The 14,846-nt window shown below is 53.2% G+C and overlaps 2 protein-coding genes across 2 annotated transcripts in view; one reads left to right on the top strand and one right to left on the bottom strand.

The window, feature by feature from the left end:
• The window catches only part of MAEA (macrophage erythroblast attacher, E3 ubiquitin ligase), a 400,167-nt gene that overhangs the window by 134,724 nt on the left and 250,597 nt on the right, over nucleotides 1–14,846 (bottom strand). The gene's annotated exons all lie outside the window — the stretch shown is intronic.
• Nucleotides 8,988–14,802, top strand: SPON2 (spondin 2). Its single transcript, XM_069496038.1, has 6 exons — nucleotides 8,988–9,034; nucleotides 9,625–9,850; nucleotides 10,320–10,543; nucleotides 10,621–10,812; nucleotides 11,322–11,496; nucleotides 14,474–14,802. Exons 2-6 carry the CDS (start codon nucleotides 9,628–9,630, stop codon nucleotides 14,656–14,658), a joined length of 999 nt encoding a protein of 332 aa, XP_069352139.1. The 5' UTR covers nucleotides 8,988–9,034; nucleotides 9,625–9,627; the 3' UTR covers nucleotides 14,659–14,802.

Below are 14,846 nucleotides of genomic sequence, written 5' to 3'. Positions count from 1 at the left end.
TTTATGGTGTCCACAAGTCACCATAAAGGCTTTGTTCACTTTTCTTCAGTACTTTTTCTGTTTCTTAGACTCAGTAATTTCCATTATCCTATATTAAGTTCACTGATTTTTTTCTTCTACCTACTCAAATCTGCCTTTGAATCCCTCTAGTAAATTTTATTTCCATTATTGTAATTTTCAGCTCCAGAATTTCTTTGTGGTTTCTTTTTAGGTTTTATATGTCTTTATTGATATTTCCATTTTATTCATTCATCATTTTATTGACTTTCTCCACATCTTTTTCTAGTTCTCTGAGCATCTTTCAGGTAGTTATTTTAAAGTCTTTGTCTAGTAGATCTGTCATCAGGTCTTTTTTAGAGACAGTTTCTGTTGATTTATTTTTTTTTCCTTTAAATGGACCGTACTTTCCTGTTTTTATGTATGCCTTGTGATTTTTTTCCTTGAAAACTGGATATTTGAATCTAATAATATCATAACCCTGGTAATCAGGTTCTCCCCCATCCACAAGTTTTGTTATTTTTGTTATTGGTTTTGTTGTTATTTTTGTAGGCTTTCTCTGTGCCAAGGAGCAGCCTTAAGTGCAAATTTAAGGTCTCCTCAGGGCTTTTCTGAGCTTGTGCCTTTCCCTGGCATTTGATATCACTTTCTAATTTTCCCTGTATATGCAGTCATTTTTTAATGTCTTAGTCTTTAAGACTAAGCTCCCCCAAAGGGAAAAAGAGACAAATTAAGTTGGGGAGGGCACAGGCCCTTTAAATCTCTTGGAAATCACTTGAGCTGGGGCAGTGGGGAGGAGGCTTGCAACAATGGGAGAAGTAAAATAATGGCCACCTGCCTCTTTGTCTACACCTGTTACCAGAATAACAATCAGTGATAAGAACACAGACCCAAAATATCTGAAGGACAGGGTCTGTTTTTGCCGCACTGGCTTCTGCAAACTGTGTGCAAACTGCTCCAGGAACATAAGTACAGCTGCCTGCCTTCAGGCTGGGGTGGTGGTGGTTGGCAGATGCTACTGTGCCAAAAATAACTGTACTTTATCATCCAAGCTTTCCTGGAAGTTGTAATCCTTCAATAGACTCCAAAATAGTTACATTCTGCCAGTGCAATTGTTGTCTTGGTAGATAGACAAATTCCTGATGCTTCCCACTCCACCATCTTCCCACAATCTTCCTATACTGTCTTTTATACCTATGTCATTGCCTTTACCAGTGCTCTTTATTCCTTCATGTGGTTTTAAGTTACTGTCTTGTGTCCTTTCACTTCAGTCTAAAGTATTCCCTTTAATATTTCTTGAAGGGCAGAGTCCTGGTGATAAATTTTCATTTTGATTACTTGAGAATGTCTTAATTTCTCCTTTGTTACTGAGGATAGTCTTTTCATTATAGACTTCTTGGTGGACAGTATTTCCCCCCATCCCCCCACCCCCACACTTTGAGTATGTCATCCCACTGCCTACTGGCCTCCATGGTTTCTGGTGAAAAGTCAGGTGTTAATCTAACTGAAGCTGCCCTATATGTGATGAATTGGTTCTCTCTTGCTGCTTTCAATATTCTCTTTTTGTACCTGGATTTGACCATTTGATAATGATGTTTGTCAGAGTGGATATTTCTTTGCATGTTCCATACTTGGAATTGCTTAAGCTTCTTTGATGTGATTAATGTTTTTCATTAACTTTGGGAAGTTTCAGTCATTATTTCTTCTAATAATTTTCCTGCCCCTTTATCTCCCTCCTCTCCTTCTGTAACTTCAATTATGCATTTGTTAATATGTTTAATGGTGTTCCACAGGTCTCTGAGTCTCTCTTCAGTTTTAGTTTTCTTCTTGTTTTTCTTTCTCTGACTGGATAATTTCAATTGACCTATTTCCTTTTTGCTTACTTTTTATTCCTTCTGCTCAAATATTCTTCCTGAGACCATCTAGTGAATTTTTAATTTAGTTATTATACTTTTCAACTCCAGAATATATATTTTGTTTTCTTCTATAATTTCTATCCTTTACTGATATTCTCTATTTGGTCAAACATCACTCTCATACTTTAATTATTTAGATATGTTTTTCTTTAGTTCGTTGAACATATTTAAGACAGTTAATTTAAAGTCTTTGTCTAGTATGTCCAGCATCTGGGCTTCCTCAGTGACAGTTACTATTGATTGCTTTCTTCCACACGTATGGGGCATACTTTCTTGTGTTTTTGTGTGTCTCATAATTTTTGTTGAAAAATGGACATTTTAAATAATATAATGTGGCAACTCTGGAAATCAGATTCTCCCACCTCCTCAGGGTTTGCTGCTCTTGATGCTTGCTGTAGTTTGTTTAGTAACTTTTCTGAATTAATTCTGTAAAATTTCTATTCTTTGCCATGTGTGGCCATTAAGTCTGTCCTCAGTTATTTTTTTTTTTTTTGAGACAGAGTGTCGCTTTGTTGCCCAGGCTAGAGTGAGTGCCGTGGCGTCAGCCTAGCTCACAGCAACCTCAAATGCCTGGGCTTAAGCAATCCTACTGCCTCAGCCTCCCGAGTAGCTGGGACTACAGGCATGCGCCACCATGCCCGGCTAATTTTTTTTTCTATATATATTTTAGTTGGCCAGATAATTTCTTTCTATTTTTTTTTTTAGTAGAGACGAGGTCTCGCTCATTGCTCAGGCTGGTCTCGAACTCCTGACCTTGAGCGATCCACCCGCCTCGGCCTCCCAGAGTGCTAGGATTACAGGCGTGAGCCACCGCGCCCGGCCCTGTCCTCAGTTATTAATAGCTAAATGGTCAGTTAATAACTGGACAGAGATTTCCTTAAATGCCCAGAACTAGTAAGTCTCCTAATTTTTGTTTTGGGGTTCTGTGAATGTGTTGGGGCATGCTTTCAATTTAGTGAGGCAGTTAACAACTCTGCATTAGCTCTCACTCCCTGCTTGCACAGAACCTCAGTGTTAGTCAGAGGTAAGAGCTTAGGGCCTTCTTGGGTCTTTCTTGAGCATGTGCACAGCTCTGGGAATGTGTGTGGCCTTCTAGATTCCCAGGAATATGTTGGAATTTTTCACAGCTCCCTGTGGACATCCCATTTCCCACCTTTTTCTTTTAAATGTTTTTGGTTAATCTATGATTTGCTCCAACTATTAGCTACCACTTTGGCCAACTGCAAAGTTTATCAGTTAACTGCAATTGTTTTCAACAATAATCCCTGGGGAAAGGCCTTTCACACTGGGTGAGCTCTGAATCCAGTCAAGTACAGACAGTTTAACAAGTGGGGTCTTCTAGGGAACCACCAGCTAGGTCAAATAATGACAACTTCCTGGAAATGAGGCTTTGAAAGAGCTCCTGCCCCATTCTGTTCAACCCAGTGGCCGCCAGGCTATTGGTTTTTGCCATGAATGTAGGCTGTTAATTCTCAAGGCTACTACAGAACTGGAGAGTGGGGGAATGGGCCTAGGGCAATTTAAAACACCACAAAGTTTGCTGTTCTTATCAAGGTTCAGCCTGTTTTCTTGATAAAGTAAAATAACTCTCCATAGATTGCTGTGAGACTTTGGTTAATTTCAAGAGTACTGAAAAAGTTTACTCTGACATTTTTGCCAGTTTTCTCACTGCTTTGATGAAGAGAGTTTTCAGAGGTCCTTTCTCTGCCATTTTTGCTGAGGTCCTGGTATCCTAATTTGGATGAATAAAGACACTTTGGAAAATGCTACTGAAAATGGACAGGCCCATATTTAAGACAGGTGGACTGTTGCACAGAGGAGGAAAAAATCAGCATTTATAGCCAGGTGGTAGCAGTGGATTCTTTTCCCAGCTCTGTGGCCCACCAGTTGTGGCCAGGCCTCCTCTCTAATGTGCAACTGGAGGATTTACTGTGATACTGGGTGGGAGTGCTGCATTCAGGACTCTCCTTCAAGCCAGTCGTGATGTAGTGGTCATGCTTCCAGAGGGTGAGCTGGCCATGCCAGGTCCCTGCTCAGCATTAGCTCAGTAAGTTGGGGAGGATCAAGTGGGAGTGGGCGCTGTATTGGGCTGTGGCTCAGCACCTGTTCCCACCCCCCTTCCAGGTGACTCCCTGGACTACAGAGGCTGCAAAGCTGAGCCCAAGACCTTAGAAACCCTAACCTGATTCAGGCTCTGCCCACCAGGAGTGCTCAGAGAAACCTGATCCTGGAATGGAGGTAAGCAGGTGGGAGGGGGCCAGTGCGAGGCAGCTGTTTGCTACTGTGGGTGGCAGCTCCTGAGCAGGACCAGCAGCCAGTCCTTCTGTGCAGCTTTGGAAGTTGTCCTTGGAAGTGCGGGGCAGAGTCTTTCTTCAACCCTCCTCACAATTCTTTTTTTTTTTTTGAGACAGAGTCTCACTCTGTTGCCCAGGCTAGAGTGAGTGCCGTGGCGTCAGCCTAGCTCACAGCAACCTCAGACTCCTCAGCCTCCCGAGTAGCTGGGACTACAGGCATGCGCCACCATGCCCGGCTAGTTTTTTCTATATATATTTTTAGCTGTCCATATAATTTCTTTCTATTTTTAGTAGAGATGGGGTCTCGCTCTTGCTCAGGCTGGTCTCGAACTCCTGAGCTCAAACGATCCGCCCACCTCGGCCTCCCAGAGTGCTAGGATTACAGGCGTGAGCCACCGCTCCCGGCCCACAATTCTATAAGCCACTTAACACCCTGTCATAAATTCCTGTCTGCTTACAGTAGTTAGAGTAGATTTTTTTCTCTACAGGAGCCCTGATTGAAAATGAAGCCACGACGACGGTCTGGCTAGGGGCCTGGGGGTATTCTCCCTGAGACCTGTAGGACTGGAAGAAGCCAACTGGGAAGAGTTATTATTTAGGAAGAGGCCGCTGCAAGGGCAAGGCCCTGGGGTATGAGAAAAGTGGGGTGTCCCAGCACAGGGAGCATAGTGAGGTGCTGAAGAGGAAGGGGAGTGGGCTAGGGAGAGCCAGGGGCTGCCTAGCCCCATTTCTGGGAACACCACAGCTCAAAGATTGAAGCAGCCTGTAGAAAACAGAGGTGTGCAGAGACCGGGTGTCTGGCAGGAGTGAGGCCCTTTGGTACATGTCTGTGGGTGAGCACAGGAGCAGATGAGTTGTGCCTGTGTGGGCTGGCATATGTGGGTAACTGCATGTGAGTTTTTAAATTTGTGGCAGGGTCCCCCTGGGGAGCCAGATACCGATGCCTGGCGTTTGTTCTGGAGGAAACAGCCTGCCCCACGGGTGGGAACTCTCAGTCTGAGTCAGCAGATGTGGCTGGGAGCCTTGGCTCTGCCCCGTCAGGCCTGGGGTCCTGTGCCACGCCCCAGGGAGGGGCACAGGCAAGCCCTGAAGGAGCTGTTGTTATGCCAGACCTAGAGGGCCCCCTCGGCTAGCTAGAACCAAGCAGCAAAGAAGGCCTTTCCCCTCCTAGCATCATGGGTTCTGGGGGTGGAACAGGGTGTGGCTGGCAGGCAGGGAGCACTCATCGAGCATGCCTGTGTGCTGCCTTCTCTGAGCAGCTCACAGACAGACTCATGGAAACCCCACACCCGCCTGCTCAGATCCAATTTAAGTAGCACAAACTCCAACCTCCCATTCCCAGTTGGGAAGGGAACTTTATACACCTTGTGGTCATCCAAAAGTCCAACATTAGCAACTCATTTTCGTTAACAGACACCTTTTAAAAATTGCCAACACCCTGGGAGTGCTGGGCCCATCCATTACTCACACTGTCCTCTCCACTAGCCTGAGCCACAGCAGGCATGGGGCAGTTAGGGACTAGTCAGTGACTAGGGGAGGCCTGCGGGGCCATCCGAGACAGGGGCTGGGTGAGGACAGGACTGCTGTGCCGGCTGCAGCCACAGCCCTGTGCCACACTCCCCTGGAAACCACCTTGGGGTGAATGGCTAGGAGTGATCTCCAGGAAGGCCTTGTCCTCAGAGGACACTAACACTGTCCTCAGTGTCAACCAACTAACTAAACACTTATTGAGTAACAGAGTCCAGGCTACACAATCTATCCTCTCCACCTCCAGCCCACCGCAGCCTCAGGTCTATTGGGGTCACTTCTTTGGCCCCATCTATGAGATGCAAGAGGTGTTCACCACGTGTTTAATGAATGGGTGAAGGTACTGTGGGAGCACTCCTTCCTGTGTACACACAGAAACCCTTCTGTGTGGGGGAATGCCTTATAGAGTGCTACCTCTTGTGATCCTCAGCAGGGGATAGGACACAGCATCCAAATTTAAAGAGGAGGAGTCTGAGGGTCAGAGAGGTTCCCAGTGAGTCCATAAAAGCATGGACTCAAGCAAGCTGACTGACTCCTTAACTGGCTGGGGTCCTTGCCTGAGCGCAGAAACAGCTCCTCCTGAGACCCCAGCCCAACACAACCCAAAGGGCTGTAGGATCCAGAAATTAAGCCCACCTTTCCTCAGGCCGCCCTCTCTGCCCCTCTCTGCACAGAGCAAAGAACCCTTCCTATGTCCCACAAAACTTCTCAGGCGTGCTTTTGAAGCGGGGCACTCCCACCACCAAAGGAAGTTCCTCTCTGGCCCTCCAACCAGCCCAGCACCCTCCTGGGGCAGCCCCAGGCAAATCAGCTGTGGCCCTGCCTGGAGGTGCCCCAGGCCTGCAATGCCCACCAGCTGCACATCACAGCTGGAGCTCCAGGTTGCAAAGCCTTCCTGAGGTGGGTGTGAGGGGTGGGGGCTAAGAGGCGGGAGATTCCAGATGCCACTCAGGCTGTGTTTAAGCTATCCTTGGCCTCCTGTAGAGTGAGGTGAGCCCTGAGACTGCTGTCACTGATGGAGCTGGGGTGAGATCCAGACTGCACCTGAGTGAACCATAGCACAGAGCGGCCCACAGCGTCTCTGGCTCCCCAGCACAAGATTTTCCCAGCCCATCTACTTCCTTTCCTCCAACTGAGAATCAGCCATGTCTCCAAGGAGCCCAGGTGCCTTTCAGTGGGGAGTGGTGCTTAGAAACCTAGGTCTGGGGCCAGGCTATGGGCGTGTCGCTGCTCCTAGGCTCTTTCAGCTGACACAGCTAGGGAAGGATGGTGTGCACCCTCACACGCACACGCACATACTCACCATCTGACTTGGAAAGCGCAAGCTCGCACTGACCTGCAGTTCCTCTGCAACAATGCACAGCTCTCCGCACCTGCCCTTTCCCTCGTCTGTAACTCCATATTCAACGGTGAGGAACGTTGCACGCACGGTTCGGTCCTAGAACACACAGAGTAGTTGCAGATCTGTTACCCCATGCCTCTGTGCGAAAACAGCCTGTGAATCAGGGTCCTGTGTCTGTTTGGAACAGCAGTTGCCCACGTGTGCTGTGGGGACCCCTGGAGGTCCTTCCAGGGGGTGGTGAGGTCGAAGCCATTTCCATAAGAGCACCCTTTTACTCTCATGCTCTGATGGGTATACAGTGCAGTCTTCAGAGGCTGCGGGGCACAGCCACGATTTTCTGACAAGGCTGTCAAGGACGCCTCCCTTTTCCAACCACATAGCCATGTAAAGCTGAATTCTCTTCATGCACTTCAACTAACATGACACATTTTATCAGGTTAAACGTAGACACAGATATGAGAGCCCAGCTTCTACTAAGCCAGACAATAAAAAGATTTGCAGAAATGGAGAACCATTGCCACTTTTCTCACTAAGGCTTTTTATTTTGGAAAATATAGTTGTTTTCCATAAAACATTATGCTATTTATGTTAACATGTAATAGCCTTATTTGCTATTTTTAAGTGAGTAAGTTTTCTGGACATTTTTGTTATGATTAAGAATAGGGTAAGTATCGACAGGTATAACCTATACAAACAAAAGTTCTTGGGGTCCTCAATGCCTTTTAAGGGTGTGAAGGAATCCTCAGACCAAAACGTTTGCGAAGTGCTGAGTTGGAATTTGCCTTTGGCCTGAGGACCTGGAGTCTAAATACTGTCTTCAGAGCTACCTCCCTGTGGTTGTGCTGTTTATTTGAAATATAGGTTAGGTCATTTGTTTTTGTTTACATTCTATCCTTTTTGATTCTATTCATTTTCCCTCTCTCTGAATATGTGAAACATTAACAGGGTTCCCCAAATCAGAATGTATTTTGTGTAAGCTTAGAAGCTCCCTGGGTAACTCGGCTGAGCAGAGGCCTGGGAATGATTGAGTAAGACGGTCTCCACTCTCCTTCCTCCCTCCTGGTTTCCAGATCCCATGACTGGGGCTCTATAAATACTCTCCTGCCATTGAGCCGGATAAACTTCAGAATCCGTTAGCATGTCCCAAAGACAGGCAGGGGCTGGAGCCCCCTCCCCTGGGCTGAGAAGGGCGACTGCTGGTGCAGAGGGCTGTGCTAGCCCTGCCTGGGGTCCTGGAGAGGGTGGCCCCTGCCTCCCTGGCCACAGCCCACTCTGCCTCCCCATCTGGGAGGGATGGCCTGTGGATGCCATCTGGCTGGCTCGCAGGGCAGACCACTCTGCTGTTCTGTGCAGTTTTAGGCCACGAAAGGAAAGAGGCTGAAACACAGGGCCCCAAGGGCCAGAGTTGCCCTAGCTGGAAGCCCCAGGGCTTCCCCAGCCCACTGCTGACACAGGTCAGGGCCACTCCCTGCCCAGGAAGGTGTAGGGCTGGCTTTAATTCAGATAAGGTGCAAACAAGAACCCTGCAGCCCCCATGCCCTGGGCTGCTCCCCTGTCTAGGAGCACAGAGCTTCCTTTAGCACCAAGGGAGGGGGGGACACCAGGAAGGGGCTTGAGGGAAAAGGAGAGAGAGAGGAAGAGGGAGGGAGATGGAGGAGGGAGGAGTGTGGAGGGAGGGACTGACGGACAAAGAAAGGGGTGCGGCAGTGGCGGGAGGGGAGGGGTGATCCGGCCTGGGAGAATGTTAGCTCTGCAGTCAGAGTTGCTGGGAGGCCAGAGTGATCCACACTGGGGCAGACCTCCCTTCTCTTCCTTCCTCCCGCATCCTGTCGGCCCCTCTCTGGAGGCCAGGCAGTGGAGCACCCTGCCAGGAAGAGCTGGAGCCTCTCACTGGGACAGCTGGGACTGGCCAGCTGCCCCCAACCCTCCACTGCCTGCACTCCCGCTGCTCCTGCCTGGTGAGTACGGCGTGGTCTTCCTCCCCTGGGCGCACAGACCCAGAGAGGGTTGGGGCCTCCTGGCGCTTTCCCCTGGGCCAGAAACCTGCAACACCCCACGAGGGAGACCCACCCTGGGACTGGCCACACCCCGAGCTTTGCTAATCTAGTCCTGGGCACAGCTAGTTGCTCAAGTTTACCCGCTAGGGCCCTGGTTCCCTCCAGGGCGGAGGCACAGTGGAGAGCCTCCCCAGCCGTGCCCAGACCAGCCCAGAGAGCTGTAAGGCCGCCAGCTCCATGCCTTGGCCGCTGCCGCTCGCTCAGTGCGCAGTGATCCTCCAGCCTGTAACCCTGCCAGTCACCCTTTGGTTCTTGCAGGCACATGGGCAAATCTAGCCTTCACTTCCCCAGGATGGGGGTCTCCAGAACTCAGCAGGGAAGTTTTGCAGAGCAGGGAGGGATGTGCAGGCACCTCGGGACCACCTCAGAGCCCCCAGCACCCACAGTGCCGCCTGGGAGCCCTTTCTGGTCTCAAACCCGGGGACTGGCACGTCGCAGGGAGTGTCTGGAGAGGGTGCCAGCGCGTTGCCGCTCTCCCCTTCTGCTCCTAGGTGATGGAAAACCCAAGCCTGGCCTCCACCCTGGGCAGGGCTCTCTGGACTCTCCTCCTGGCCACACTCAGCCCCACCACTGGCCAGCCTTTTGGGGGAGAGTCCGTCTGCACGGCCAGGCCCCTGGCCAAATACAGCATAACCTTCACGGGCAAGTGGAGCCAGACGGCCTTCCCCAAGCAGTATCCGCTGTTCCGGCCCCCTGCGCAGTGGTCTTCACTGCTGGGTAAGTGAAGCCCTTCCCCCACCCCCAGTTCAGGGCTTGTTCAGCAGTGACCCTACTCCACCCAGGAAGCTGCAGCATGGGGACATTTTCACTCGAGCAGTTGCACAGCACTCTGCAGTTTGGAGGGCACTCACATCAAAGAGGCACCAATGCAAGAAATACTTGCTAAGTGCCTACTGCATGCGGGCGGGTGATGTTCTGGGCTCTGGCGATGTGGTGGGGGCAGGGTGGCAGAGTCTGGGAAGGCCTGGCTGGTCACCTGTCACACCAGCAGGTATCTAGGCAGCGTGCAGCCAGAAGATGTCACGGTCTGCATCTGCCAGGGATGGACAGGTTTCCCTGCCTTGCAGCCAAGGGAGTTCTGGGAAGGAGGGACGTGGTGTCCACTCAGGGTGGCCAGCCGGGATCCGAGCCTGGGGCCCTGCTGCTTCTCACTTTTGGCTGCTTACTCGGCCGGGTTGTCCCACAGGGGCTGCCCACAGCTCTGACTACAGCATGTGGAGGAAGAACGAGTATGTCAGCAATGGGCTGCGGGACTTCGCAGAGCGAGGGGAGGCCTGGGCCCTGATGAGAGAGATTGAGGCTGCTGGGGAGAAGCTCCAGAGCGTGCACGAGGTGTTCTCGGCCCCCGCTGTCCCCAGCGGCACTGGGCAGACCTCCACGGAGCTGGAGGTCCACTCCAGGCACTCGCTGGTGAGTGCAGTCCTGCAGGGGTGGGTGGTCCCTGGGTGCGTGGCCCGGGCAAGTGGCTGAGCTGTGGCTGCACTCAGGTGTCCTTCGTGGTGCGCATAGTCCCCAGCCCTGACTGGTTTGTGGGCATCGACAGTCTGGACCTGTGCGAGGGAGGCCGCTGGAAGGAGCAGGTGGCCGTAGACCTTTACCCACATGACGCTGGGACAGACAGCGGCTTCACTTTCTCCTCCCCCAACTTTGCGACCATCCCACAGGACACAGTAACTGAGGTGAGTGACTGACGGCCCCTGCCACCTTCGGTCACTTGTGCTATGCCTGACGCTGCCCACGCTGGGAAGACCGGAGCCAAGCGCCTCTGCCTGACAGAGGAGGCTCTGCTTCTGGTGCCTGGCAGTGAGCAGGGCTGCAGTCCTGCCCTATCACAGGGAGGAGGCCATCATGGGGGGTCTTGACTTTTACTGCCTCAGTTTCCAAGCCCACACTTCTGGGGCTGCGTTAAGGTGTGCATGTGACCATGCCTGGCACGTGAGTGCAGTGCATCAAGCGCTGTCCTCACGGATGTCTCAGCTGACCCTGTGATGCCACACACCAGGCGGAGGGCATGGCCAGCCCACCCCTAGGGCTGTGCAGGTTGGTGTGTCACTCAGAGGAGCCCAGGTTGGGGCTGTTTTCTGGCACCGCCCTGCTGGACATTGGGTACTGGCCCCAGCGGGGACAGCACACACAAGAAGGTGGGCTTCTCAGACCCCGGTGCCAAGCCCCTCTTCCTTCACCCCAGATAACGTCCTCCTCGCCCAGTCACCCGGCGAACTCCTTCTATTACCCGAGGCTGAAGTCCCTCCCTCCCATCGCCAGGGTGACCCTGGTGCGGCTCCGGCAGGGCCCCAGGACCTTCATCCCCCCCGCCCCAGGCCTTGCCAGCAGGGACAACGAGATTGTTGACAGCCTCTCAGGTAACCGCCGAGCTTCCCACCCCCACACTGCAGGGGCTAGCCCAGGACACTGGTGATGGGGAGGGGCAGGCCCAGGAGGCCTGCAAGGTGCCCCGCCCCCCCATGACTCTTGGGGGCTTGGAAGGTGCCCCGAGCCCACCACACACATGATGCCAGGGCCCAAGGCACTCGGATTCGGAGGGAAACTCGATGCACCTCCGGCCACGTCCTGTGGGGGAGAAGCCACAGCTCAGAATTGTGTGTCCTGCCCTGTGGGGCGCATGTCCCCTGGTAGCACGGGGTGGGCCCCCAGCCCTGGCTCAGACACCCCCTGTGGCAGCGCACACGGTGACCCTCCTCTGTGCCAGGCACTTTGCAGTGTGCAGGTGAGTCTTATCCTCAACATAGTCCCTCTGAGGAGGACGTCACTGTGTGGGTCACATGGACCCAAGTCTCTGAGCAACTTCAAATGGGAGGTTCACAGCATTCGCTGCAAGATAATTTAAAAGATTTAGGGTTGACTCAAACACCAAACTGAGGATTTAACTGCCACACTATTTGCAGTTGGAAGCATCTTACATTACGACAGCCTAGAAGGGAATAATGAAAAGAGCCCAGAGTATCTGAGGGCAATGTCCCATCAGACATGTGCCCGCAGGTAACCTGTATGTCACAGCCAACAGGGACAGAGGTGAGGATGTTCGCTAAAGCAGACCCTGTATGTCCCCTCCCTGCAGAGAGAGCAGAGGTTACTGGCGGAGGCACCAGTGCCCACGGGGTGAAAGCCATGCTGCAGGGGCTCCCGTGGCGGGTCTCGAACCCAATCCCACCACAGCCAGCTGGGGGTTCTGCTAACAGGCGCCTTGGCGTAGGGGTACCCCAAGAGTACTATCTAGCAGTACTGCCACGGCTGAGTGACAGCCACCGGCTCCCAAGCACCCGCCTGCAGCTCCTGGAGTCTCCTGGGTCCTGGGACAGTGCTCCTTGGCACTGGGTCTCCCAGTCTCACCTGCTGCAGACACTGGAGGGGCAGGATGAGCTTCCTGTCTGCAGAGAGGCCCCCAAGATGAGAGGACTTAATTCAAAAGGCTACACAAATGTTTCCTGTGGAAGAATTGGAGTCAACCAAAACCTAGCAGGCCGAGGAGGCTCGTTAGCGATGGGCCCAGCTGTCTTCTGCCTTGCTGGCTGGAGTTCAGGGAGGCTCAGGGCCACCTCACACACCAGCGGCCTCTCAGGCGGGCCTCAGCTGGACTCCAGGGTCAGGTCAGGCGGGAGGCAGCGAGCTCCTCACGCTGGCGGGAACCACACTCCTGGCCAGAGGCTGTGCCCAGCACAGGGTCCTTCCTCCTCGTCTGAGTCAGAGCTGGCCTCTCTGCAGGCCCTGGATGGCAGTGCTGCCCCTGCCCAGCTTGGGCAGCATGTCCTTGCTCAATTGTCTGAGTGGATGCGCCATTCCAGGTGGACACACACGAGTCTTTCATCCAATGGGCAAACACTTCTGAGCACTAGACATGTGCCACAGACAAGACACAGTCTGGCGGGAAGAACTACTTGTGGGCAGATGGTCCAAAGAGGTGCCATCTGCCCCGTTGCAGGGGGCACCCAGCCACAGTGGGCAGGGGAGCATGTGGCCAGCACCTTGGCCAGGAGGAGGATAAAGTCAGCTGTGGCCAAGCAGGAAGGGTGCTGCAGGGCGAGAGTGTGGGGGACAGTGCCCTGAGCTGAGTGGGGGACAGGATGTGGAGAGGAGAGGGCAGGAGGCACACAGAGCTGGCTGTGCTGGCCGGGGACCTTATGGTGAGAATACCAACCAAAGAGCTGGCACCAGCCGGGCAGGGTAGAGCCAAGCCCTTTCTCTACACAGCACTCTGGATGTCTGAGGGGCACTACCTGGCCACACGTGCCCCTGTGCCCCATGCACCCCAGGCACTCTGAGCTCCCCGCCTGCTCCGCTTCCCTGTGCCCTGGCAGCTTTCTCCCCAGCACCACCATAGCCTCAATGTGGGGAGGGAACCGGTGCTACTGCCCACGAGGGTCTCCACTGCTACACTTGGCCTCGCATGTGGTGGGGGCTTCCTGCTGACATGTGGGACACCCCTGCCTCCACCTCCTCTCGGGGACCAGCAGGGCTTGGAGGTCGGTGTGTGAAGCGTGCTGCAGCCCCAGGGCCCTGCGGCTGTTCACTGACTCCTCACCACAGCCAGGGAGCTGGGACGTGGCTTGGGGCCTCCCAGCTACCACGTGGCACTGGGGGCTCAACTGTCCCCTCCCAGGCTGGCTGCCCTCGCTTCTGGGGTCCTTGCAGACCTGCCCCACCTTGTTCCAGGCGCCCTGGCCCCTCCGCTGCACTCTTCCTTCCTGAATTCTCCGAGCATCTGTGACTTGTTTGTAGGAGTCTCATTCTTCAGCTGCCACAGAGACGGTCACAGGAGCTGGCAGGGTGCGTGAGGAGGGTCCAGTGGAGCCACTGCCCTGTTGCTGACCAGAGACATCACTCTGTCCTCATGTGCACAGCAGGGGCAAAACTGATGATGTTTAAATTGATGGAAACAGATCGGACACAGGAAAACAAGAACGAAGATACTGACAATGAGCTTCACGGAGGGACAAGGTCCCACAACAAAACAGCTCAGCCCAGTGCCCAACACATCTTCAGAAACCATCTGTATTAGGATAAATGCAGCAGGCGGGGTCTCTTGTCAGTCAGGGTCTGCACAGGAGCATCCTCCACTCTTTCTGGGGTCAGTGTCCCAAAGCCCAAGACTCCAGATTGGGCAACGGATCCAGCTCTCACTGCAGACCCACATGACTCGAAGCGTTGGTTGTTTGTAGGCGGTTGCGTGTGGTGACCTCCGACCCGTGGCTTCCTCTGTGGTTGTGTCTCTTTGAGCCCTGGAGGGTGGCAGTCCTTGGGGGAGTCCCCTCTGTTTCCACCAAGAGCCTCCTCCACAGGTGTTCACATGTCACACGTCGGTCTCTCTTGTGCTTGGTGCAGGTCCAGAGACGCCGCTGGACTGCGAGGTCTCCCTGTGGTCGTCCTGGGGGCTGTGCGCAGGCCCCTGCGGGAAGCTGGGAGCCAAGACCAGAACTCGCTATGTCCGCGTGCAGCCTGCCAACAACGGGACCCCCTGCCCCGAGCTTGAAGAAGAGGCTGAGTGTGTCCCTGATAACTGTGTCTAAGACCAGAGCCCTGTCGCCCCTGCGGCCCCCTTGAATCTTGGGGTGCTCAGGTCAGGGACGCAGGGGGCTCCATGCAGGCTTGAGCGTACAGGTGGCTGAGGACTCGGGAAGTGCCCTCTGGCGGCAGGGAAGGGAAATCTGGAAACAGGCTCCTTGCTCTGTCTCTCCTCTTAGGGCACCCGACCCTG

The sequence above is a fragment of the Eulemur rufifrons genome, chromosome 20 (assembly GCF_041146395.1).
Source record: "Eulemur rufifrons isolate Redbay chromosome 20, OSU_ERuf_1, whole genome shotgun sequence".
In the NCBI taxonomy this organism is placed as follows: domain Eukaryota; kingdom Metazoa; phylum Chordata; class Mammalia; order Primates; family Lemuridae; genus Eulemur; species Eulemur rufifrons.
This window is presented reverse-complemented; position numbering and strand designations above follow the sequence as displayed.

What these genes read in the sequence shown, in the direction of transcription:
- SPON2 (XM_069496038.1), top strand. Translation starts at nt 9,628, where the DNA reads ATGGAAAACCCAAGCCTGGCCTCCACCCTGGGCAGGGCTCTCTGGACT. An exon ending in CACAGGACACAGTAACTGAG is followed by an intron (nt 10,813 to 11,321) that starts GTGAGTGACTGA and finishes CCTTCACCCCAG; the next exon opens with ATAACGTCCTCCTCGCCCAG. An exon ending in GATTGTTGACAGCCTCTCAG is followed by an intron (nt 11,497 to 14,473) that starts GTAACCGCCGAG and finishes TGCTTGGTGCAG; the next exon opens with GTCCAGAGACGCCGCTGGAC.